The sequence below is a fragment of the Podarcis cretensis genome (genome assembly GCF_951804945.1).
Source record: "Podarcis cretensis genome assembly, chromosome: 9".
NCBI lineage: Eukaryota > Metazoa > Chordata > Lepidosauria > Squamata > Lacertidae > Podarcis > Podarcis cretensis.
This window is the reverse complement of record NC_137178.1, coordinates 25880311-25904944: the sequence shown is the minus strand read 5'-3', so window position 1 is coordinate 25904944 and position 24634 is coordinate 25880311. Positions and strand designations below refer to the sequence as shown.

Here is a 24634-nt window from a genome sequence, read left to right as displayed (position 1 = left end):
AGTAATGCTTGGTGATTAGTTCATCTCCTCCTGCAACAGCGCTAGATGCTTAAAAGGCTCACTTGTGTGCAGGATATGGAATGCTGTCAACAAGGATGCAAAAAGGAACCAGGAAAGACATCAAGACCTCTGCTGCCTGTGAGATAGATCTCCCAGAACAGCATCAATTGTGTTTTGTCCCATACCAAAAATTACTTGTAGAAGGGAGTTGGGATGGCAACCAAAAGTCATCAGCATTTTAGTGTGAATTTATCCTAATAAACACGTGTAATATTGAGTTTTGACTGATGTGCAAGTTGTTTGCAATTTGTTTTATGCACACTTTCCCCTAATACATGCATTTTTGCAAACATTGGTTAGAGAACTATATCGCAAAATTTGGATAAGCGTGAATTCTGAAGGATAGCAGTGTTTTTGTTCGCACCTGAGAATCTCTCTCTGGGAAATGTTGTTTCTCTCTTTTTTGGGCTGGGGAGGGACAGCCATCTGAGTAGCTCCAAGCAACTTAGGAACAAGACTTTGATTCTGCCTTCCTTTTGTTATTCCAGATCCATGCCTAACGGATTTAGCAACGAGTTTCAAGTTGCCTTTATGTTCTCTTGACTTTCTACAAGATTTCTATGAAGAGTCTCCTCAGTTGTCTGCATTTATCCTTTCTGTACACAGTTACTTAGTTCTACTCTTACAAGAGCTCTTCAGCTTCATTCCATAGCAAAAGCAATTGCCTGTACTGGGTCATAATAGACAGGAAGCTTCTCAAACTTTCATCACAGTGGCGTGGAATTTGATCCTGGGGTACTTCTGGATGGAAGCCCCCCACCCCACCCTGCAAGTGTCAGGAGTATTGATTCAATGTGTCTGATATTCACAAGCAAGATAGGAATTGAGATTATCCCCCTTAGATGGGAATCTAGCAAACCAGGGCAGGTGCTACGATTCAAGAGTCTTGTGCAAACATGTTACTTTGTGCAGTTGTCAGGCTCAGGGCTGCAGCTTTAAATCAGTTATAAGTTAATCTCCTGCCTAGATCCAGTCATATAATAAAACCTGAGGAAAAAGGACTTGCCAGAGTTTTAAGAAACCATTATGGCTCTGTGGAGACAATATATCTGCTGCTATTGAAGCTGTGAAGGATCAGTGATCAGTGGTACCTTCCATATGCTGTCAGGCTCCATCTCTCACCAGTGGTCAGTTACTCCTGGCTTTGATTGTGAAATGTAAGAATGCCATGATTCTGGATCTGGGAAGAAAAACCTATGGTGCTACAGATGTTGCCTCTGATCACTAGCCACTTGGCTGAGGCTGCTGGAAGTTGAAGTCCAACATCTGAAGGACCACAGGTTCATTTCTCTTGTCCTAGATGCTACTTTGGGGCTAAGTCACTCCCTTCCTAGAACAGGTAAGCATTCAATCACATGAAAGGGGTCCCTCAGCCATACTGCCTGCTCCCATGCATATCTATTCTGAAGTGAGTTCCACTGAAAAATGGGTTTTGCTCCTAAGGAAGTAAGCCTAGGATTGCAGTCTTAAGTCAGAGAGGACAAAGGTTATTACAACAATATACTTACAAAACACAATTTCTATTTTTTTCTTCAGTTAAATATAATGATGACTAACCAAATTTCAGTGTTGTGTGGTACAAATAATAAGATGACATGTCCAGTGGCGTAGCGTGGGTTGTCAGCACCCGGGGCAAGGCAAGTAATTTGCACCCCCTAACCCGTGGATTTTAGTAGGGGCAGAGAGCTGCGAGTGCGAGCGCACCCCCCCAGATGTTGTGCCCGGTGCGTTCAGGCCCCCCCCCGCACCCCCACGCTACGCCACTGGACATGTCTACTTGAGTTCCTTTGATTATGACACTTACCTGGCCAATGAAAATGCATCCTCCAAAAAGCCAGCGCGATCTGCCAGACTAAATTGCTTATGGGAGAAAAAGGAAATAAGCAGTTGAGTTCTTGGTGGCGAAACCAAAGGACGAAATAAAATCATAGCTGTTCAACACCACACTCTTCTGACCATCCCATCATCCCCTCTCCTCCCCCTGTGTGCTGTTCTGGGTGTTTCCCCAATGCTCCAGAGTGGATTGGGGGGAAGTGCAGGGGGCACCCAACAGCACACACCGAGAGGGGAGAAAGCATGATTGCAGCAGTGGAAACTGTTGTGCTGGTTGCTACTAGGGCACTGCGTTAGTTGAATCTGGCCCTGAGTGATCATCTATACATCCCATAAAGCAACTGTTCAGCAGACTGACCTTGTGGTTGGCCTCCATAATCCTGGCTAAGTCTTCCCAGGCTTGTTTTTCATAGTTGACCCGATAGAACCCAACATGATCCTGGTTCACTTTCAAGAAAGAATTGGGATCAGGATTGTTGGGTCGCGTAATAGTAATTCCTGTGGTGGTTAAAAACAAACAGTGGTGAAGGACCTCTGAACATGTGACTAGATGACATATCAACTCTCCAATTATGTTAGTTTCGAAATGGAACAAGGAAGAACCAAAATTATATGTGATGGCCAAATTAGATGGGTCATTCAAAACATTTTTGCCTTCCTGTACACATTTTTTAAAATGCAGATGTTTATTATTAACGTTGGATGCAACCTTGGCATCATCAGCACCATGCTCTAACCAACTGAGCTATCCAGGTTCAATGTGGTGTGAGCAGTGTTAGACTATGCACCCTCAAAATCTGCTTCACAGGGTCTCGCAACTCTTTGATCCTGATTGAGGATGCTTTAGAGGGAGGAAACAGGAGAATAAAGTTTTATTGTGTGCATCATAGTCCGTTCGGTGAACTTACATATTCCTCCTTTCAGGCGACTCTCGCAATGCTTCTTACATATAAATATTAAAACAACAAACATTAATGAAACCTATATAATTGAACAGCCAAGGCTAGCTACGAGTGGTGGTGGTGGAGAGTACTTGAAAACTAGATCTGTTGGCAGGACAAAGATGGAGTTAGAGCCAGTTAAAGGAGGAACATCTTGGCTGGACATTCAAGAGTTGGGTCGTTGGGCATGTTCTGCCTTCTCCCACAGGAGAAAGCAGTCCTCTGATAACCTCTGATAAAGGCCAGGTGTGTGGTGCCGACCTCCTCCCTGACCACTCCTGCTGCCAACATACATTTCAACCAGTCAGTTCCAGTCAATAGTCTGGCTGCCATGTTATGAACCAACTGAAGTTTCCAGGGCAGCTGCACATGCAACACAACATATGGTAGTAATCAAGTCTGGATGTTATCAGCAGAATTAGATATCAGTGGCAAGGCCACTCTCTCCTTAACTTCCCCCAACATTCTTCCTGTTCTAGTACCTCCTGGAGACAACACAAATCCAACAGTTACACACTGTGTTCAGAAGAAATTTGAGCCAATTTAATTAAAATCAGTTTGGAAGGTTCTCTAGCTACGTAACCTTTGCCGTCCCAACTTAGAAAGCATTTCATTGTGATAACAGGACTTTTTTAAAAAAAGAAGAAGAAGAAGCCGAAATGAACTTTACTGATTTAATGAAATGTAGTTTAATTGGCAATTTTCACATGCAGACAGGACGTTAATTGGAAATATTAATCACCCCCTGATAAATGGGGCAGTGTTTTGTTTTGTTTTTTTGTTAACATTTATTATTGGTTTTAGGGCCGCATGATTCTATTTACTTGGAAGCCAGCTACACTGAGTTAAATAGGGATGTATCTGATTACAGAGTAGTCTACAGACTCACTGAGATCACTGCACTTTGGATTTCAGCTATTTACAAATCAGATTTCTCCCCTGTCTTTTGTCATAGACTTGATTGCAACACTCAGTTATCACTCTTCTGTTGTCACATACTCAGCCACCAAGTCAAAAGCACTTCAGTCGTATGACAATGCCCTTATTATGGTGGCATGCAATGCTCCTGTGTGGGTGAACCAGTGGCAAATAATGATCTGATTGCTCCATTATAAATCTAGAACACGTCTTATGTTCAGCAATGCAGAACTTTCAGTCAGCTTCCTTGCAAGGTTTTTCAAAAGTACCTTCTGTGTTTGGGCCTCATGATGAAACATTCAAACAATTTCTTGGCTGTGGTTTAACCCCACATTTGGTCTTATCACTTGTCCAGTTAGGGCCAATTTGATGGGATTTGGGCAGAATGATTTTCCCTTGCTGTTTTACCTGCCCATAATCCAACATGTTATTATTAGTATTTCAGAGTACCTATGCCCCACTTTTCTACAAAAGTGCACAAGGCAGCTTACACAAAATTAGCACAATAAGAGAAGCACAACCTAAAAAGGAATCAAACAAGCAAACCCAATGGCAGTTAAGAATAAGCAGCAGATTTAACAGCAGCACGCCACACAAGAAAAGATTGGGAGATGAGTTCAGCAAATCACAGCACTTTTGTAGGAGGGCAGTAAATGTTGCTGGGTTCTACCCAGGTCACATATTTACTATGCCAGCTTGTGGAGCACAAAAGACTAATGTTTAACATGAAGCTTGATGTTTGCACACTGCTTAATAAACTTTATTGCATAGACAGCTATTGCCTGCTAATGAGGATTACCTGCTAAATTTGATTTATTGTAGAATATTGTATCAGTGTCAGCTCCCTCATACCATTTCACTGGGATATTCCACCTATAGCTGAACATTTGGAAAAGAGAGAGATTTCACTTTTTTAAAAAATACCACCACCACCACCAAAATATTTTTAAAAACAAAATCAATGCAATGTACTGTAGCAATGGCCCATAGTTTGGCTAGATTAAATAAACAACACCAACAAAAAAGGATTAAGGCACGCATCTGCTGTGGTGAGTTGAGTCCAGTGCTACCAAGGTGGCAGAGTACTTACATAGACCCAACTTCAATGCAGCTTTAAAAAAAGCTTATGCACAGTTTTTCACAGGGGAGAGGGGATTTGTTTTATTTAAAGCCTTTGGAGAAGCAGAACATCCCCATTTGGACTCTGAGTGGCATTGCAAAATGCATACTTATCTACTGGAGAAACTGTACCCGAATTCAGAAGCTGGCAGGGAAGGGTCTGCTGTGGGATCCAGGAGAAAGCGCTGTTGTGTGATCATTGAGTTTGGAAGAACGTTCAGCACGGGGTAGCCCATCTGCTTGGTCCAGGTGTCCATCACTTCTTGGACAGGATAACCACTGACCTAAGAATAACAGTGGATGATTATGCTGAGAACACCAAAAGGAGACTGAAGAAGGATATTACTCTTCTGCTCAGGAGGTGAGAACCTACAGTTTTCTCTTCTAAATGCTGGCTTTGGAAAACGCATGGGCATAGCTGGTCTAAATAACAGTATTTATTGATTGTAAACAACAAGGAAAGGCCAGCCAGTCGTTATACACTGTTTGCATAGATGGCAACATTTTGGAGTTCCTGCAGAGGTGAATGCTCAAGATATCACAAGCCACCTTAGGTGACAGCATTCAATATCTTTCATATTTTCCTTCCATGAAAGTTGTGGGGGGAAGTATAGCAAATTCAATACGAAGATGTTTGCTATGATTAATATAACAAAAGGAAGGAGAGGGATTTGGACATTGCCAGAGACCAGGTGCCTGGAAGAAATCTCATTCCCCCCCCTCCCACCAGATATAAGCTCTGGCCCTGTAGGCAACAACCTCACCCACCCAAGTTTGCCACATTGATGGGATAAAGTGCCATGGATACTTGTCTGCATGCACTGTGGCTATGAAAGCCACAGGGAATCTGCTTGAGATGCTGTCTGACAGCTTCATTTGAAACACGTGCACACATGATTAATGGTCCTAAAGGAAAAAACGGGTTTCTGAGTATCCAACTGGGATTGATAAGAAGAGTGTATCCTTTTGGCCGACTCTTGCTTAGCACTTTTAGCCAAATTGCTTCTATTCCCCCCAAAAAAGATAGACTGCCACCAGACATCCATTCCTAGTGATCTGTGCTTCTTGATTCATTCATGTTCTCTTTTCTCCATAATTTTGCAATCAGGACAGCAAGGACTGCACTGATAAAAGGCAATAGGCCAGAGGGGAGCAGTCTTCAGGCTCATTAGAACCAATTCACTGGAACCACTAGAGATTCAAGATCTACCAGCCAGGAGCAAAAAATATATGCGTGTTCACATGTTCCATTCAACAAATTTACAACTCTGTACACAAATAGTTGAGCACAGTAACATCCAATAAGCGTACAGTCAGTGCATCTGTGTATACAACAGCTGAGCTGCACAAAGCTGTACACTCTTAAAAAAAACAACACTTGTGTAATATGTGAACAAGCTTATGGTCAGCATTAAAAAACAAGGTGCCTCTGAGCACATTCTGAACCCTAGAATTTGTTCTCAGAACCAGAACTGAGCTGGTACTTTCACAAAAGTACACTCCCGGTTAACCCAAGCTTTCTTCACTTCAGCAGTCTTATTTAAGAGGTGTAAGGTACTTGAACAGGGACGTGGGTGGTGGTGTGGATTAAACCACAGAGCCTAGGACTTGCCAATCAGAAGGTTGGCGGTTCGAATCCCCGCGACGGGGTGAGCTCCCGTTTAAGGTACTTGATGTTGCTCTTGCAGGAGAATCTCACTTAGTGGGGTGGAGCTGCAGCATAAGCCTCCTGACAGTGGGGCAGTGCCACTTACTAGGAGGGACAAGGTGGCAGCTGCACCAGCAGAGCCAATCCTGCAGGTTGTCTGTGCAGCTCTGACCTTGCCACCTCCTCGTCCTTCCCACTAGGAGATACTGCTGCAGGAGGCCTATTGCTGTAGTTCCCCACCACCAGGCGAGCCACTTTCTTGTTTAAAAATAGCAGGGCAGGTTATGGATGAAGCATGCTGAACAGATATGCCCAATACGTTGAAATTCTTTTGCAGTTTATTTTCATTATGGATTTCTTCTTATCCACCTGCCTTGAGGCAAGTTCTTACTGAGAAATGCTGTCGCACTTAGCGGGAGTTTGTGTGAGCCAGAAGCAATGCATTCAAAATGTATGGAGAGAAGTTGTTTTTAAGATTAGATTTCCTAGCCAAGCAGAAAGATGGGGGAAGTGGGACTAGGAGGCTGTCCCTAATAAAATAATACAAACATTTGTACTGATTCATAGTCATATATACACATACCTCTCCCAGTGCTTTCCAGAAGTCACTTGTTTTTGCATTTTTGAATTCATGATCTTTTAAATATTTCTGTTGGAGAAAATGGAAACAGTTACTCAATATTAGTATGAACACCCACCTCAACAGCTTTAATGGTCTGATGTTAGTGTCAGGAGTTGAGCCTACACTCGAGTAGGACCCTGGCAGAGACACATGCCCAACTGGCATGTTCTCTCCCTCCTGGTTGATCACTCGAGAGCTTCATAAGCTTTCTTCAGCCTGAACATCAGCGACCGATACCAACCGACACCGGCACACTTAGGGATCCATAGAGTTTGCACATCATGCATGTGACAGACCTCAGCAACTCAGCATTTTGGATAATCTACTTTATTTACATAGAAGCACACACGGAGCACTGCAACATGGCTCCCTCTCTCTCTAGCATCAGACAGCCAAGAGAAAAAGAACAAAGGACAATAGTCCCACTTCATGGAACACAGTAATACAAACATCCTGTCTCCGTCACTTCCCACTTTGTGGAGTCAAAACCTATACTGTCATGTGATAGACAAAAATCCCATGACTGCAATCATAGACCAGGAATTCTAACAGTTAGAAGTTCTGCAGCATGCAGTTGCCACCCTCCTGACTCTGTGGATCAGCAACTGCAACTTTTCACTCTGCATTGGCTTTTTGTTGTTTCATAGGCATGATTCAAAAATCTGAGGGTGGCTTTGAATAACGTAACAGATGTGCCTCTTAATCTCCTTCCTTCTTGCCTATTTCAGCCATGCACCAACTTCATGCAGAGACCTTCTGAGCAGTGCGGCATCATGTCTTTGGCCAGAGTGCGAGTGTCACTGTTGGTATATCTCACTTATGTGCTGCTGCAGTCAGTTTAAAACCTGCATGCAAGCAACAGGCAAGTTTCCAAAGCACAGAGAGCGCTAAAGGAAATAACAGTGCTCTGGACAAGATTCTCAAGGAAATTAAGGTTCCCACTGAACACTATAAGAAATACTCCTGGGGAAGGTTGCAGTATTTTAATTTAGAGGAAGTTGGGATGCGGGTGGCGCTGTGGGTTAAACCACAGAGCCTAGGACTTGCCAATCAGAAGGTTCAAATCCCGGCGATGGGGTGAGCTCCCATTGCTCAGTGCCTGCTCCTGCCAACCTAGCAATTCGAAAGCACGTCAAAGTGCAAGTAGATAAATAGGTAACCGCTCAGGCGGGAAGGTAAACGGTGTTTCTGTGTGCTGCTCTGGTTCGGCAGAAGCGGCTTAGTCATGCTGGCCACATGACCCGGAAGCTGTACGCCGGCTCTTTCGGCCAATAAAGGGAGATGAGCACCGCAACCCCAGAGTTGGTCACAACTGGACCTAATGATCGGGGACCCCTTTACCTTTTACATAATTTAGAGGAAAGGCATGGGAGGGCATAGCCACACGTCCTCTTGTCCTTCTGATTCCCTCCAGGGAAAACTGTTTTATTCTTATTCTTATTAAGATTTGTATACTGCCCTTCATCTGCAGATCTCAGGGCAGTTCACAATATAAAAATGAAACATAAAAGCACAAAATACACAATAAAAGCAAAAGCAAAACAAAAACAACAACAAACCAATAAACCCTGCTACCTTTAGTGCTCAATTGGAGAAAATGACAATTTGGGTTTTCCCTGGATTGCCATTTGTTCCAATCTATTGCTAAAGAGCAGTTTTTCCCTTGGTAAGGAGAGGGACAAAGGGAAAACTGATCAGACCCGTGCTTTCTAGGCACAGCAGAAGTGTGAACCAACCCTTGACATGCGAGAAGTGTATACAATTCTGCAAGGCATGAAGAAAGTGGATAGAGAATGTTTTTCTCTCCTCTCCTAACGTTAGAAGTCATGGGCATCCAACGAAGCTGCAGGATTGTTGGAGGGTACAGGACAGGCAAAAGAAAGTGCTTCTTCACCGAGCTCAAAGTTAAACCATTTGCTCCCACAGAAGGCATTCGTGGCCAAAAACATGGATGACTTTAAAAGAGGATGAGACAAATTCATGGAGGAGCAGGCCATCAGTGACCCTTCGCCTATGTTCTGCCCCCATGATCAGAGGCAGCATGTGTCTTGGTACCAGATGCCGGGAATGGCAGGAGGACTTGAGGGGAGAACAGGATGCTGTCCTAGATGGGCCACTGGCCTGAATCAGCAAGTTCTTCCTCACATAAGATTGAACTGCATGGATGCTTCCTAAGCATATTCAGTCAGAAGTAAATTCCATTGAACAAACTGCTGCTTACACAGCTGCTACAGGAGATGGACTCTGAGCAACATCTCAAGAAGGACTAAAGTGAAACTGTGAAGCTCCCTTGTCATTTTTTATTTCAGATGCTGCATGTTGTTCTATTTATAGTATTGAAATGTGGGTCGTTTTTTGGTATGTTATAATATTTTTGTTTTGCTATGTTATTGTGAAAATGCTACTGTGTTATTGTTTTGCCATGTTATTAGGATTTTTTGTGTAGAATGTTTGAAATACATATCTGTTTCTTTGTTGTAAGTCACTTTGAGCATTATTCCTTTGTGGAAAAGTGGCATACAAATAAAATAAACGATTGTGTGTGCCAGGCTGAAGAACTTGTGGCCCTCCAAATGTTGGACCACAACACCCCTCAACCTCAGTCGCCACAGACACTGGTTAAGTATAATAGGATCAGGGATAGACTTCGTAATATGGCACCCTGAATGAGGACAAAATGTTGTGCGTTTCATGCCCTCCTCCCTCTCGCTTTCTATTCTGTGCCTGCTCTCAAGTGCAGTGCAGCATATTTTGTACTCCTTTGGCTCAGTGCCTTGTGAGGAGGAACTGCCTGCATCGCCCTAAATCTGGTGCTGATGGGAGTTGTGGTCCTCCAACATCTGGAGAGCTGTAGGTTCCCCAGCCTTGATGTGCAAGATCCAGGTGTAGGATGCTGAGCTTCTAAGATCACCGGGTGTAAGATGCTGGCCACCCAAGAATTTCATCTGTGACTAGAATGATTATACAGAAAAGTTGTACAAGATGAATGAAAGGGATCTGAGATTTTTTTGAGGGTTATTTTTTAAATCTGTCCTTGATTAAACTGTTACAAATGTAATTCTCATTGACCTTAATTATTCCCCCCAATTAAAAGCTATTTATGTAAGAGTGCAGATTGTTCTCATTATACCTTGGTTGAGTTCATATTCCCATTATTCGAGAACACATCTTAAAATAACACTCATCCATTTACCAAGACAGGAATTTATAATCCAGGTACACCATGTGGGCCTCAGTAAACAAAAAAGAACACAGCCAGAGCGCTCTCTCTCACTCTTTCTCTCTCTCCAAGCTCTTTAGTGCTAATGCACTGCCTAGTAAATGTGTCAGGCTGGAAAATGCTGACTCCCAATGTCACTGCTGGATAAAAAATAGACCTGTCCTTTGGAAAGCATTGAAACTTGCTTTCAGGGACCAAAGAATGGATCCTGCAGACAAGTAAGATTGGAGCGTGGAGAGAAGTTGATTTTTCACTCTAGATTGTATTGTCAGGGAACACAGCTGTGTTTCTGCTGAATTGTCTTTTTAAATCACCCCTGTGCTTTGGTTTTTAATTGAGATCCTCTTCTAGATCTTATACCTAAGGTCAGGTTTAAAGTGATATACCGTATTTTTTGCTCTATAGGACGCACTGGACCATAGGACGCACCTTATTTTAGAGGGGGAGAACATGAAAAAAAATTCTCCCCCTCTCTGCTCAGCGCCCCTTCAGCGAAGTGGCAGGAGAAACATAGCCCCTTCCATTTCTCCTCCCACTTGGCTGAAGGGGCGCTGCGCAGCTCTCCCTCTCTGCTGAAGCCGGGAGAGTCTTGCTCTCCTGGCTTCTGCGAAAGGAACCTGAAGCCTGCGGAGCGCAGCGGGAACTCCGAAGGCTTCAGGCAGCTATCCCTCTCGCTCTCCGACCCCTCTCGCTCTCCAGGCTTCAGCGGAAGCAACATGGAGGGAGCGCTCCCGCCGCGCTTCTTGGCTTCGCGTTGCTATTGCTGAAGCCAAGGAGCCTGCATTTGTTCTATAGGATGCACACACATTTCCCCTTAATTTTTGGAGGGGGAAAAGTGCGTCCTATAGAGCGAAAAATATGGTAGTTGATAAGGAGGATGTGTGGGAACGACTTTGTTGGATGGTATATTTTTGGTGGCTATAGTTACATGCCCAGATTGCTATTATCACAGGGTGCTTGTCACCACATGATTCAATAGCTGATCATATTTGCAAAGAGGCAAAGGAAAGAGGCATGTCTTCGCTTCTTCAGATTAATGATCAAGTGTAGGTGCTCTTGATGATGATGATGATGATGATAAAATAATCATATTCTTACCACTTGGCAGGATGACATAGTTGGCAAATATGCCAGGTGGTTACAGGAACGTCATGGTAAGTCACCACTCATTGAACACCTCGCCTACTTCTGGGCTTCTTGTCATGAGTTTGGCCACTGTGGGAGCAGAATGCTGGACTAGATGTGTCTGATCCAGCAGGGCTTATCTCATACTCCTGTGTTCTCCTTATGTGTTATACAAGCTCATATGCATGGATAATAGCTATTTGTGGACTGAGCTCCCTAAATGCACGTCTGGTTGGCGTGGTTGGCATTTCTTCTGCAGTTGCTTTTGCATCACTCCCAGGAATGTGTATGAAAACTTCTGCCCATGCAGGTGGTTGGCTTTTCTGCCACAGAAGGTTAACTGCATGGAGGAGGATTTTAGAGATTCCTGAGAATGATGTGGCAGTAACAGTGATGGTGTATTAGTGGCGGGGGAGAGGTAGAGAAACGCTGCATTTCATATTTTGGTTTTGTGATTGTCTGAAGAGGGCTTCTTCTGAAACTCTCTGGTATATTTATTGATTTCATAAAATTTATACACTGCTTGATTGCAACCCCCCCCCCAAAAAAAACCCAAAACCTTCAAAGCAGTTTACAAAATTAAATAAAATAAAATAATTGACACAAGCAGTTAAAAACAACCATTTAAAACTTTCAAAGAAATAAGAAATAAACTAAAAGCATATTAAAACACACACCAGCATTCGACATATCTGGGTAGGCTTGTCTAAAGGAAAGCATTTTTAGTAGGTGCCAAAGAGAGAACAGTGAAGGCACCTGCCTGGTGTCAATAGAAAGGGAGTTCCAAAGTGTGTGTTTTTGACACTTTGACAATTGCTATTTGACAGATAGGTTACAACCGTTACATCGAGTATATAACACCATCCATTTCTTCCTGGTACCTTCCTGACTTAGCTGTAGTGGGACAGTAGATGGCACTGTTTGTCTCACTCTCAACTACTTCTGTACTTTCAGCATATACATACAACACAAGCTTACATTATGGCAGACTGCGAATTGTAAGTGCAAATGGATTGCAACCATGGTACAGAAATAAGGGTGGGAGGCTACATTCACCGCAACGGTGACCTTTCTCTATTAGCATAAGAACCGTGATGACAGAATGCAATATCCTAAAGGCTTGGATGCCTTTATCACTTTGGTCTCAGTTCTGGCAGTGGGACTAGATGCATCTGCGATGTAACAGTGAGCAATGGCCCAATATAATGGTATGGTAAATAATTTCATTTAAGCACTAGTACAGCCAGTGCTTGTGGGGAACATCTGGCCCTCCAGATTTTGCTCAACTCCAACCCCCATCACTCTTAGCAAGCATGGCCAATAGACAGGGATGATGGGAGCTATTGGTCAGCAACTCCTGACATCCAAAGCTTCCCCACAACAGTCCTACAGTATCTTTTAAAGGCAGCAAGGCACACATTTGACATGAGCCAACAGTGTGACGCGGCAGCTAAAAAAGCCAATGCAATTCTGGGCTGCATCAATAGGAGTATAGCATCTAGATCAAGGGAAGTAATAGTGCCACTGTATTCTGCTCTGGTCAGACCTCACCTGGAGTACTGTGTCCAGTTCTGGGCACCACAGTTCAAGAAGGACACTGAGAAACTGGAACGTGTCCAGAGGAGGGCAACCAAAATGGTCAAAGGCCTGGAAACGATGCCTTATGAGGAACGGCTAAGGGAGCTGGGCATGTTTAGCCTGGAGAAGAGGAGGTTAAGGGGTGATATGATAGCCATGTTCAAATATATAAAAGGATGTCACATAGAGGGAGAAAGGTTGTTTTCTGCTGCTCCAGAGAAGCGGACACGGAGCAATGGTTCCAAACTACAAGAAAAAAGATTCCACCTAAACATTAGGAAGAACTTCCTGACAGTAAGAGCTGTTTGACAGTGGAATTTGCTGCCAAGGAGTGTGGTGGAGTCTCCTTCTTTGGAGGTCTTTAAGCAGAGGCTTGACAACCATATGTCAGGAGTGCTCTGATGGTGTTTCCTGCTTGGCAGGGGGTTGGACTCGATGGCCCTTGTGGTCTCATCCAACTCTATGATTCTATGATTCTATGATTCATTTTTCTTAGGCAAAAAATGGAAGTTGGGACTCAAACCAGAGTCCTGACAAAGGTAGCAAACAGAAGAGTTTGGATTTGATATCCCGCTTTATCACTACCCGAAGGATTCTCAAAGCAGCTAACATTCTCCTTTCCCTTCCTCCCCCACAACAAACACTCTGTGAGGTGCGTGGGGCTGAGAGACTTCAGAGAAGTGTGACTGGCCCAAGGTCACCCAGCAGCTGCATGTGGAGGACCGGAGACCCGAACCCGGTTCCCCAGATTACGAGACTACCGCTCTTAACTACTACACCACAGTGGCTCCAAACAGGGCTTTTCATCAGCTGGAACTTGCCGGAACTCAGTTCTGGCACCTCTCAGGTGGGTGCCATTGCCATTACAAGAGAACAAGGGAGACAATCATGGTGAGTTCTGGCACCTCTTTTTCTAGAAAAATAGCACTGGTAGCAAGCATCACTGTTGTTAAAGGAAGCATACACAAATGGCCTACAATGACTAGGAAATGACTGGAGACCCCTCTAGAAAAGGGATGGCTAACCTTTTTCAAGCCAAAGGCTGCACTACCCTTTGAACTCTCTGCAGGGTCACATGCAGGGTCAAAAGGAGCATTGCAGTTTCCAGACCCTCAGGGCTGACCTTAAGTCTCCAGGTTTGCCTGACACCCCCCCCCCCAGGTGGTGGTGGGGGGCTTGAAGTTTCAGGTGGGTGAGAGAACCTTAAAAAAAGGTTATATGGGCCTGTCCATATAAGCCCTGCCATGGGACAGTAAAACATCTGGAGAAGGAGGAGGGGACAGAGGGTGAAGAAAGGGTTGTGAGTGGAGGGTAGTCATCTCCCTAGCCTTTGGTCCCCTGGGAAACTCAGCAAACCTGTTGTACCTGGCACTGGATGTGGAGAGTAAAGCTGAATGGGACACAGCTATGGGCAGCCTGAGGAAGTGCCACCCACCTTGGGCCTGCCTATAAAAAGCAAGTCTAGAGTGAGAGACTAGGGTGATGCCTGCTGCTTCTGGGAACGCTCCTTGTGAAGCTTTTGTGGGTGAGCTGAGAGTTTGTTTGGACCCTGGGTGAGAAGCCGGAGGCTGAGGGGGAAGGGAGTATCAGAGGGAAATGAACTGATATTGATTTGTATATATATTAGTAATAGAGAAGCTGATAGACAGACATAGTTGTGGGAAAAGGTCTTATGTACATGTCTATACACTCAAATTGCTGCTGTTTGGAGATGTCATCACAGAGCAGATGCTCGGAGAAGACCAAGACCTGTTCTGTGAACCAAAATGGATTGTGCAATCTGGCTTTAGAAGGAAGCAAGTGAAATAATTCTCTAAAGTTCTGACCAAAATTCCCTACAATGATCCACACCACAATCCTAAACAACTTTACTCAGAAGTAAGGCCCATTGTTTTCAGTGGGGACGTATTCTCTCAAGGAAGTGTGCATAGGATTTCACACTAATTACTAAGCATTTCCCTATTTTCCTGTTCTACACCAATCTGAGTAGATCATACCTGACATCCAGCTTGGAATTTTTCTGGTGAGATCCAGTCTTCCAGCATTCTGAGAATCGATGCTCCCTAAGAAAGCAGAGATCGGGATGATCAGCAATTATCAGTTGATACTATACCAGTTTCAATCAAGCCATGTTCTTGAAACTTGAAAAAGTCTGACTGACTGAGCAAAATACATGGATAAAAGATTGACTCCCTTATTTATGCACAGCCCAGCAACATATCATTAATATTTTTAATGCCTTACATTTATGAACTGTTCTCCTTAGCCCATTGCCTTCCTCCTTACTGCGTGAGAGTCAACACAACCCAGAATGAACCAGCAACCACAGAGCACAAGAAGTAGGCAGAAATCACCCAGTTTCAGCCATAAGCAATTCATAGTGGTTTGTCTGCATCTTACCTTAAATGCCGCCTGTGGCTTGGGAGCAAATGAAGCCCTACCCTCCTGCCTCAAATAGCTCTGCCTGCGACTTTGTTTGTTTTCTGTGGATTTAAGAGATCCTGCCTGCAGATGCTTTTCAAAATGTTTGGCCACTTCTGACAATACTAACAAAAGCCAAAGTTCTCAGAAATTCTAGTCTGAAGAAGATTCTAGTCCCATACAACACTACATACCTACGTATACAGGGAAGCAGTGTAAGCACTTAAGTTTGCACATGAGGTTGTTGTTGTTGTTTTAAAAAAAGATTCCTAAGTGAAGACATTCTCTAGCAAACATGAGCCAGGTTCATATGGCATGCTGACCTTCTGCATTTGTGTTCAAGCAAGGCCCAGTTTACATAACCCTTTGGCTTATGGCCATTTGCTTGCTCTCTCCACCCTTGCTTGTGGCAATTTGATTGGGAAAAAGAGCTGTATATTGGGATGGACGGATCTGTCAGTTTCAGTTACTCTCAGTTTCTCTCTCAGTTATAAGTTCAGTTTTCCACATCAGTTTGCATTTTTTTAAAAAAACAACAACGCCACACACAAATTCATTAGTGCAAATTTCTCCTAACATATACATTTGTGTATGATATTTTTCCTGAATGTACACATTTTCTACTACAGTGCAGAATTTCAGGTCTGTTAATGCAGCTGTAACTCCAAATTTCCCTGCTCTGGACCATCTGGATATTAAAAGAAACCACCTTTTCCACTTGTCCCAGTATCTTCTGCATTGAAGCCAAAGCACATTGTAAGAAGATACTATAAAATCAGCTTCTTTAAAGCTTCATCTCCTGACCTCTTCTAAAGAGCCACATATCAACTCAAACACTATTGACTTTGTGTCTGCCTTTTTGACATTGTATCAAAGAGAAGACAAGTTCTTCCTTACTTTGCTATAGGATATGCCATCAAACACAGAGGTTATTTCATCAGGAGAAGACACATTCACTACAATAGCATGGGAGGAGATCAAAGAGTCCTCCTTCAGAACAGGGAACAGATCCTCAATCAAAATTTGGTCCATCTGTAAAGAAAAATGAACGAAAAATGGAGCAAAATACACTGAATAAGATTACAAGAAATGATTATGCCTCTCTGTTTAATATTTCTACTGGTCTGTCATCATGTTGCGATGACAATCTGAACCTCGAAGGGTGAAAGAGGCACACAGATTGAGACAAGACTTGGAAAGTGGCTCTTGTAGGACTCTACCTCAGAGTCTGAATGGATAATCTTGGGAAGAGGAGGACAGGAAGGGGAGGTGCCTCCATAACCCCCTGGTGAGCTCTCCTCCCTCCCTCCCTTTCTTTCTCCCTGGCACTGAGGGAAGCTTTTGCTGACCGGAGTGGGGGGAAATAGGGAGGGATAGGAAGAGATATGTTGTGTTCCTTCTGCTGGAAAACTGTAGATTGGAGAGAGGATGGTCTGCAGGCTGGGGAAGAGTTTGTGGCCCTTTGTGAGGAAGAAAGAACACTTAGTGGTCTTGGGGAAGGAAACATGAAAAAGACATGGTTTGGTAGCACTCCATGGCTTTTTTATAAAAAAAGAAACATGCTTTATTCTACACTATATCTGTGGCTTGTTTTGAGTTTTTGATAAAACATTTCCCCCCATGTTATCGGTCCAAAAAAATCTACATAAATCAGTAATAATAATGCCTCTGCTCCACACCACAATATAAGCATGTAATATAATGTAATGTAAGAATGTTAATATTTACCATTTGCCAATTTCCTTCTGTAGCATTGACCCCCAGAAATTCAAAGAAGCTGGCAAATCCTTCATTCAGCCACAAGTCTTCCCACCAGTCCATGGTCACAATGTTCCCAAACCACTACAATGGGAAGCAGGGAGGGAAAGCAGCATTATTTATACAGATTATAGCTCTATGGTAACTTAGCAAATATTTACATAATACAGCTATTGTGCAGATCTTGCTGTGTCAAAATTAATAGATGAAAGGGTTCCTTATATGGAGATATGCTGTCCACTTCACTGATGACTTTTAGGCGCCAGCTTAAAACAGATATGTTAATGGAGGCATTGGGGTATTGGATATTTTTGAGACCATTCCTAAACTAATCTGTTGTGCTCTTTTTACTAGGCTTTAATCTAATTATGTCTGCATTTTATCTGCTCTGTTTATATTTTGTTTGTTAGGACCCTGATGTCCTATGGGATGAAGGGTGGTTGAGAAAAATAACTAATAAATAAATGATTAAAAAAATGTTATTTTCACCAATGCACGCATTTTACAGTATGTACACTTTCCCCCAAGTACATTTTTTGTACACATTAGTTCAAGAACTGTATCCAAAATTTGGAGAAGTGTAAATTTCACAGGATAGCTGTGTGACACTTCGCTTATTGTTCTAGAAGTGTGAATTAGGCAGTTGCTCATTAAAATGCAATCAAAATTGAATTCTGGCCCAACATCCCTGCACAAAGCTCCGTCTACTATCATCTTCCTATCTACAGCCCCAGCACACACACCTGAGGCACCCAGCTTCACTCTGCCTAGTAGTAGGGCTGGCTCTGGGGTGGACTAATTCAACTGATGCATGAGATGTTGCTCAAATCACTGTGGTGTTGTTTCCTTTCTCTTCCACTTTCCCATGGGAGAAGATTGCTCCTGCAATTTATCATGATTTGCAGCAGCAAAAATGGGTGTGGGAAACTATGGTCTCACTGCAGCTTTGTGTTGTAGTAGCCCCCAACAGTAAATCTCCAGGAAATGAACAGTGCTGTTGATACAGGATGAAAATGAGACAAAACCATTATCTGAAATATGTTTCAGTGCTTCAAAGCTTTAAAATGAATCCACTTATTTTGCAGCTGAAAAGAAAGCAGAAAAATCTGACAGAATAAAATAGATGGGATAAGTGAATCATTATTTCCTTGACTAAAATATTATCATTTGATGCCTTTGTGATAAGATGCTATGCAAGCTGTACCTGGTGAACAAGTTCATGGGCAACCACAGCCGCTACTCTTTGCTTGTTTGAAGCAGCAGATTCATTTGGATCATAAAGGAGATTAGTTTCTCTGTAAGTGATCAACCCCCAGTTCTCCATGGCCCCAGTGCCAAAATCTGGAATGGCTATTTTGTCTAGATAGAAAAAGAGAGACGTTTACCCTGAGTGTTCAAGCTCATTTATCTTATTCAAGTCACAGAACAGAAATACTTCAGCTTGTTGTTTGTGCCCCCTGCACCATTGAAATGCATAAGGTCCTGGAGTTCAACCCTCTGAGAGATGCTGCAGGTCAGTATAGGCAATGGTGAACCCTTGGTCTGACTCAGCAGAACATTCAACATGTGTCTGGACTGCTGAAATGCCAAGATGATGCTGGTGAACCAGGTTCTTCTGCTCCCAGTTTCACATTCCCCCCTTATGACAGCATGGGTGCAACTATGCTTAATATTTTGGAGAGCTTATGAAATCAAATAGGTGAGGGCATGAAGAGCTGGGTTTGTGGACCTTGAGTCATGGTATTTGCAGGACAGCCCCTGGCTGTATGCATCTACATGTTCACCTTCCCACTGGAATGTATCCAATGGGAAGAGCCAAGGAAGGAAAGACAGTGAGATAAGGAGGCACTAACATCGGGAGGAAAGAAGGCAAGAAGATTAGATGTCCTCCATTGACACCTATTGACTAGGTACAGTATGTGTACAAATTGTTGCAATCAAAGAACTGAAGAATTGGAAGGGATGTTGGAAAACATTTAGTCCACCACCACCTTGATCAACACAGGATTCACACTGTAGGAGGCAACTGCAGCATCCCTGGCAGATGGCTGTCCAATCTCTGCTGAAATATATTCAATGAAAGATGTACTCTTGAGGAGCCACCCAAAATTGAAGCTTGCCTGGTCAGTACAGAGTCCTGGATGAAATATCTCAGTTGGCTTCCTCCAACTCCTTCTTCAGACCTGTACCTATTTTCCTCAGCCAAACAAAGGGTGATGTATAAGAGAAGGGAGCTATGCCAGGTACATGTCCTACCAGGAATGTAAGAAGACACCAGCTGGATGAAACCAAAGACCCATCTAGTCCAACATTATGTACCATAAGTGGCCACCCAGATGCCTCTGGGAAGGCCATAAGCAGTACAGGTGTGCAGTAGCTCTCTCCCACTTGTCTTCCACAGAAAATAGGCTCCAGAAGCATATGGTTTCTGATACCAGAAGTAGTACACAGCCATCATGACTAGTAGCCACTGATAGTCTTATCCTCTGTGAATTTGTAAACACCCTTTCAAGCCATTCAAGTTTGTGACCATCACTAGAGTCTGTGGTAGTAATATGTGCTGTGTGAAGTAGTTCCTTTCATCTGCCCTGAATCTCCAACCATTTACATAGGTATATTGGGTGAGCTTGGATTTGGGTACTATAAGAAAGAGGGAAACTTCTCTCTCTTCACTTTCTCCATACCTTGCAAAGCAACTGAACCACGATTGCCATTTTAATGCCCATTCACCCAGTTTGGAGACATCCCTTTGGACCTCTTCCCAATCCCTCAGTAGGGCACTTGGCAGGCTCTTCCCCTGCCACAGGGGATGCTTTCTGCTGCCTGATTGGTAATGCCAAACTAGTCTTTACAATGTCTTCCTGCAATTAGGTTGTAAAAGGATTTCGTAAATGGGACTAAGAAATATTTATTGGCAAATTAAGTAAACTAAATCCCCACGTAATGAAGAACATCTGCTTCTACTCCCCACAACATGGAGGGTCATGTCTTCACGGCTGGCAATCAATACCAGCTTAAATGAGAATTATGGACGCTAGGTTCCTCTGAGAGGCTGAACAGCCCCGCTGCTTAGCCTCACATAGAATTCAAATTGATTCTGAGATGGGCAATGCTAAAGCATGACCCACTGGTTCAAAAGCCAGAAACCACTGCTTTCTGTTTAATTTTGGTCAAAATGGGTTTCATTTTGGGACTGTGCAGGGCAGCATGTTTATAATTGCAGTTCAACCTTTCTGAACCGCACTTCACCTCTGAGTAGTTTACCACCCACCATTGTTCAGATGGAATTGTATACATTGAGAAATACACACACACACACACACACACACACACTTCAACCACTTTTGTCTGCAGAATAAAATGTATCTCAGGTGAGTATTAACAGATAGATCACAGCTCCTTCCGTTGTGAACAGGAACATAGTAAGTTGCCTTATAAAAGGACATATGAGTATATGCAGAGTCTAATGGATCAGGCCAATGGCCCACCTAGTCCAGCATCCTGTTCTCACAGTGCTCTCCCAGATGCCTGAAAAGCATAAGAGCACTCTTCCCTTCTGTGGTTTCCTGCTGTTGGTATTCAGAAGCATTATTGCCTCTAGCCATGGAGGCAGAGTGCAGCCATTGTGGCTAGAAGCCATTATTGAGCCAGATTCATCTAGCCCAGTAACTGTGCCCACTGACTGGCAACAACTCTCCAGGGTTTTCGGAGACGGTACATTCTCACTCCTACTTGGAGATGCTAGGAACTGAATCTGGGACCTTTTGCATGCAAAGCAGACACTCTACCCCAGAGCTCCTGCCTTAGAGCAGTGGTCCCCTGAAATAGCTGAAGCAGGGGGAAATTCCAGAGGGATCCATTGAAAATGCACATGGGATTTGGGCCTGTGTGTTGTTGCTGTATGCTCCAGTCTAGGCAACGTGGGTTTTGCAATCATGTGTGTGCAATATCACGAAAACCATGAGAGAGGGTCAGACTTGTGTGAAAACTGGGGTGATGCTGCGGCTCTGGTCAAATACCAGATTCTGACTTGAATTGGGCTCATGGGACAACACAGGATTTGGCTAGAGTGGGCTGAGGCAACCCTGGATCCCCTTAGGTAGAGTCAGGTTAACCTGGAGTGATCTAGGGCTGCCTGGTGGCAAGGACTGGCAGGGGAGGAGATTCATGCAGGCAGTCTATACATGTCTCTTGTCCTCTCCTGACAGCATCTTTAATCAGGGGTTTTACCCCTATTTATACACTGTGAAAGAACCCACCCCCCAAATCACTTTGGGGCCTGGATCTGGGTGGTTCAGGGCTGCTCCAAAATGCCATATCAGGCCCCAAATTGGATTGAGCGGGGCTGTGCACAGGTTTAGTGAAAATGCCCTCAGTGGAGCAGCCATTGTCCCTCCTCAGGAATGAACACATGATCCAGGGATCTCTTAAGCAGGCTATTTGCAAGATTTGGAGCCACAGTGGGCCTGTATTTTGCCGCTGGGGCCTGTATGACATTTCTCAAAGTTCATGTGGGGAATGGCACTACTTAGGCCAAAACCATCCTAAATAGGCACATCTGCTGCTTCCAACCAACCTTTCCATGTAGGGAAGACACACCAGTATAGTCAAAATAGAAGAAATACGTCATCAGGAAAAGGACAATGGAGGGTACAGATTTGCATGAAATTTGCCTATTCTGATTAATATGTATAGAAGTAAATTTAATAGAAAGACAGCATAACTCAATCTGCTGCCTGGGCGCTGTTGGTGGAGCAACTTTAAGCCACTGGCACTCACTTCCTATGGTTTTTAATCTTTGAACTAGACTTTGACTGGATGGCTTTTCAAATTGAGGACTGTCCTTTGTAACATAGGACACATTGCCAGTGTCAATTTGTGTTGTTTAGCAACTGATCATTGGTTTGTTATAAACTGTAGTCCCATATTTGTACATAACACTAAGCCAAGGCTATTTGAAAGCAATATTCAACTGCAATCTTGACAATTTGGTTGGGAAAGTCATTGACATAGTGCTAAACTATGGTTTAGCCTTATGTGTGTACAGCGCATGCCCATTATAAAGCAGCTTCATCCGCCCATCAAAGCATGCTAATATACTGTTAAGGCGCAAGCACAGCAGCTAAACACCACTACTTCAAACATCATACTTCCTGTCAATTTCCAGGTGACTCAGTGACTGGCAACAAAATCCTGAAAGCAAATGAACATCAATGTTAATTTGTTACCGAGTTTGGGAAGAGAATAGCTCATGTTGAAGTATCCTTCAAAGAAATCAAATATCTCTTTAGTTATATTTGCTGCATATTCTGCTGTGTGTAACTGTTGGGGCTGGGCATAAACACGGAGCTGTAAAACAAAGCAAAGTTATTATCAGAGGTGTTTCTTGCTGGACACAGTTATTGTTTAGCACCAGGATACATTTGATCAATTCACAGAGCTAAAAGGATTAACTCATCTTGCCCTGAAAGGCAGAAGCACCTTCTCATACATTTTACCCTATAGCACTTTGGCTTCATTGACTAGTTCTACACTTCTTCCATTAAACATTTAACTCCCACCCCCACATCTCTTAGGGGTGATTTATCCCAGAGAAGATGTTCCCCAGCCCCTGTTAACTTTTCGCATTTCATGTGATCAGGCTGATGAAAGAGATGAATGATTTCGGCAGTGGAGTAGTAGATAGACGTAAGGGGACCAACGTGAGAGGATGGAAGACCAGAGAGGAGAACTCACAGTAGTCTAGGTGAGAGATTAGCAGGGCATGCCCCAAAGCTTTACCCAATGGGACAGAAAGGCATGGCAATATTTTGCAATGTTCTAAGTGGAGAAGCAGGGACACAGGTGGCGCTGTGGGTTAAAGCCTCAGCGCCTAGGGCTTGCCGATCGAAAGGTCGGCGGTTCGAATCCCTGCGGCGGGGTGCGCTCCCGCTGCTCGGTCCCAGCGCCTGCCAACCTAGCAGTTCGAAAGCACCTCCGGGTGCAAGTAGATAAATAGGGACCGCTTACCAGCGGGAAGGTAAACGGCGTTTCCGTGTGCGGCTCTGGCTCGCCAGAGCAGCGATGTCACGCTGGCCACGTGACCCGGAAGTGTCTCCGGACAGCGCTGGCCCCTGGCCTCTTAAGTGAGATGGGCGCACAACCCCAGAGTCTGTCAAGACTGGCCCGTACGGGCAGGGGTACCTTTACCTTTACCTTTTAAGTGGAGAAGCAAAGTGAGTTGGGCCATGTACTGAATATGGGGAACAAAGGAGAAAGGGGAGTCAAAGAGTAAGCCCAGGTCACATGTCTGTCCAACAAAGGGAAGGGTAATAATGTCAATGGATAGAAGAGCTTTGGAGGAAAGAGGGCAAATTTGGTCTCTAGTCATGGGGCAGGGCTTCCTTTCCATGTATCTCACACTGGGGGCTTAGGGTGATCATGTTCCTTGCTTTACAGAAGACAGTCCTCCATCTGTCAGAGGACACTCCTGCATCTGAAATTGTCCTCTGCTTGAGGATTATCCAGTCCAAAGTCTGGTTTAAAGAGAAGGAACCATACAAAGAGACAACAGAAGTATTGAGGTTGCCCATCCCTGGTCAGCAGACTGAGCTAGCTCCTAAGTCACCTGGTGTAATTGCTACTATGGTGAGATGTATTGTATTTCTATTTAAATTATAGTAATTTCTTTTAAAATTTGCATCTAGACATATACATTATCATATACAAATTTTATGAAATTTATGATGCAAATCCTCCCTTTTGGCAAAGCATAACTGGTCACTCTAGGAGGGCTGTATCATGAAGCTGAGTTCCCTCTGTTCCTACTGCTGTGGCTCACAGATGTACTCAGCTCCTTTTGAAGCATGGACCATTGAGGATCAGATTTTTCTTCACAAATGGGTGTCTCTGGGGATTCTATCATTAGCCAACGCTCTCAGTATGGTACATTTAGTATGAACAGCACCCAGGTGGTATTAAGTGGCCTTCTGAGACAAAAGCCCTTTAAACTAGGTGAGAGATCAAGCACGTCCAACAGGTAGATCTACCGGTAGATCACTGGACATCCATGGTAGATCACTGGTAGATCATTGGCTCCCCTAAAAGAAGGTCAACATTTTTGCCCTGCATCCCAAAAAATGGGACTTCCCTCCTTCTTAAAAAAAGCTCAGCAACTGAGACCTGAACCCCCCCCCCAAAAAAAACCAGGGCTTTCCTTCCTACAAAATGCTCAACAACTTTGACCTGAACCCCCCAAAAGGGGGTAGATCACCACCAGTTTTTAACTCTATGAGTAGATCGCAGTCTCTTGGGAGTTGGCCACCCCTGCTGTAGATGACAGTGTGAAACTTCTTCTGCCATCAAATCCCTCACCAAAATATCAGCTATGTTCCATAAGTAATTCTCAAGCT

The 24634-nt window shown here is 43.8% G+C and overlaps 1 protein-coding gene across 1 annotated transcript in view; it reads right to left on the bottom strand.

Annotated features, from left to right (window-relative positions):
- ENPEP (glutamyl aminopeptidase) overlaps positions 1 to 24634 on the bottom strand; it is a 65095-nt gene that overhangs the window by 13133 nt on the left and 27328 nt on the right. The window contains exons 4-13 of the mRNA XM_079990201.1: positions 22472 to 22592; positions 18448 to 18602; positions 17214 to 17327; positions 16383 to 16517; positions 15062 to 15127; positions 7103 to 7168; positions 5004 to 5155; positions 4552 to 4631; positions 2252 to 2391; positions 1865 to 1920 (exon numbers count right to left, since the gene is read on the bottom strand). Coding sequence (XP_079846327.1) covers positions 1865 to 1920; positions 2252 to 2391; positions 4552 to 4631; positions 5004 to 5155; positions 7103 to 7168; positions 15062 to 15127; positions 16383 to 16517; positions 17214 to 17327; positions 18448 to 18602; positions 22472 to 22592 — 1085 coding nt within the window. The remainder of the gene's footprint in view (positions 1 to 1864; positions 1921 to 2251; positions 2392 to 4551; positions 4632 to 5003; positions 5156 to 7102; positions 7169 to 15061; positions 15128 to 16382; positions 16518 to 17213; positions 17328 to 18447; positions 18603 to 22471; positions 22593 to 24634) is intronic.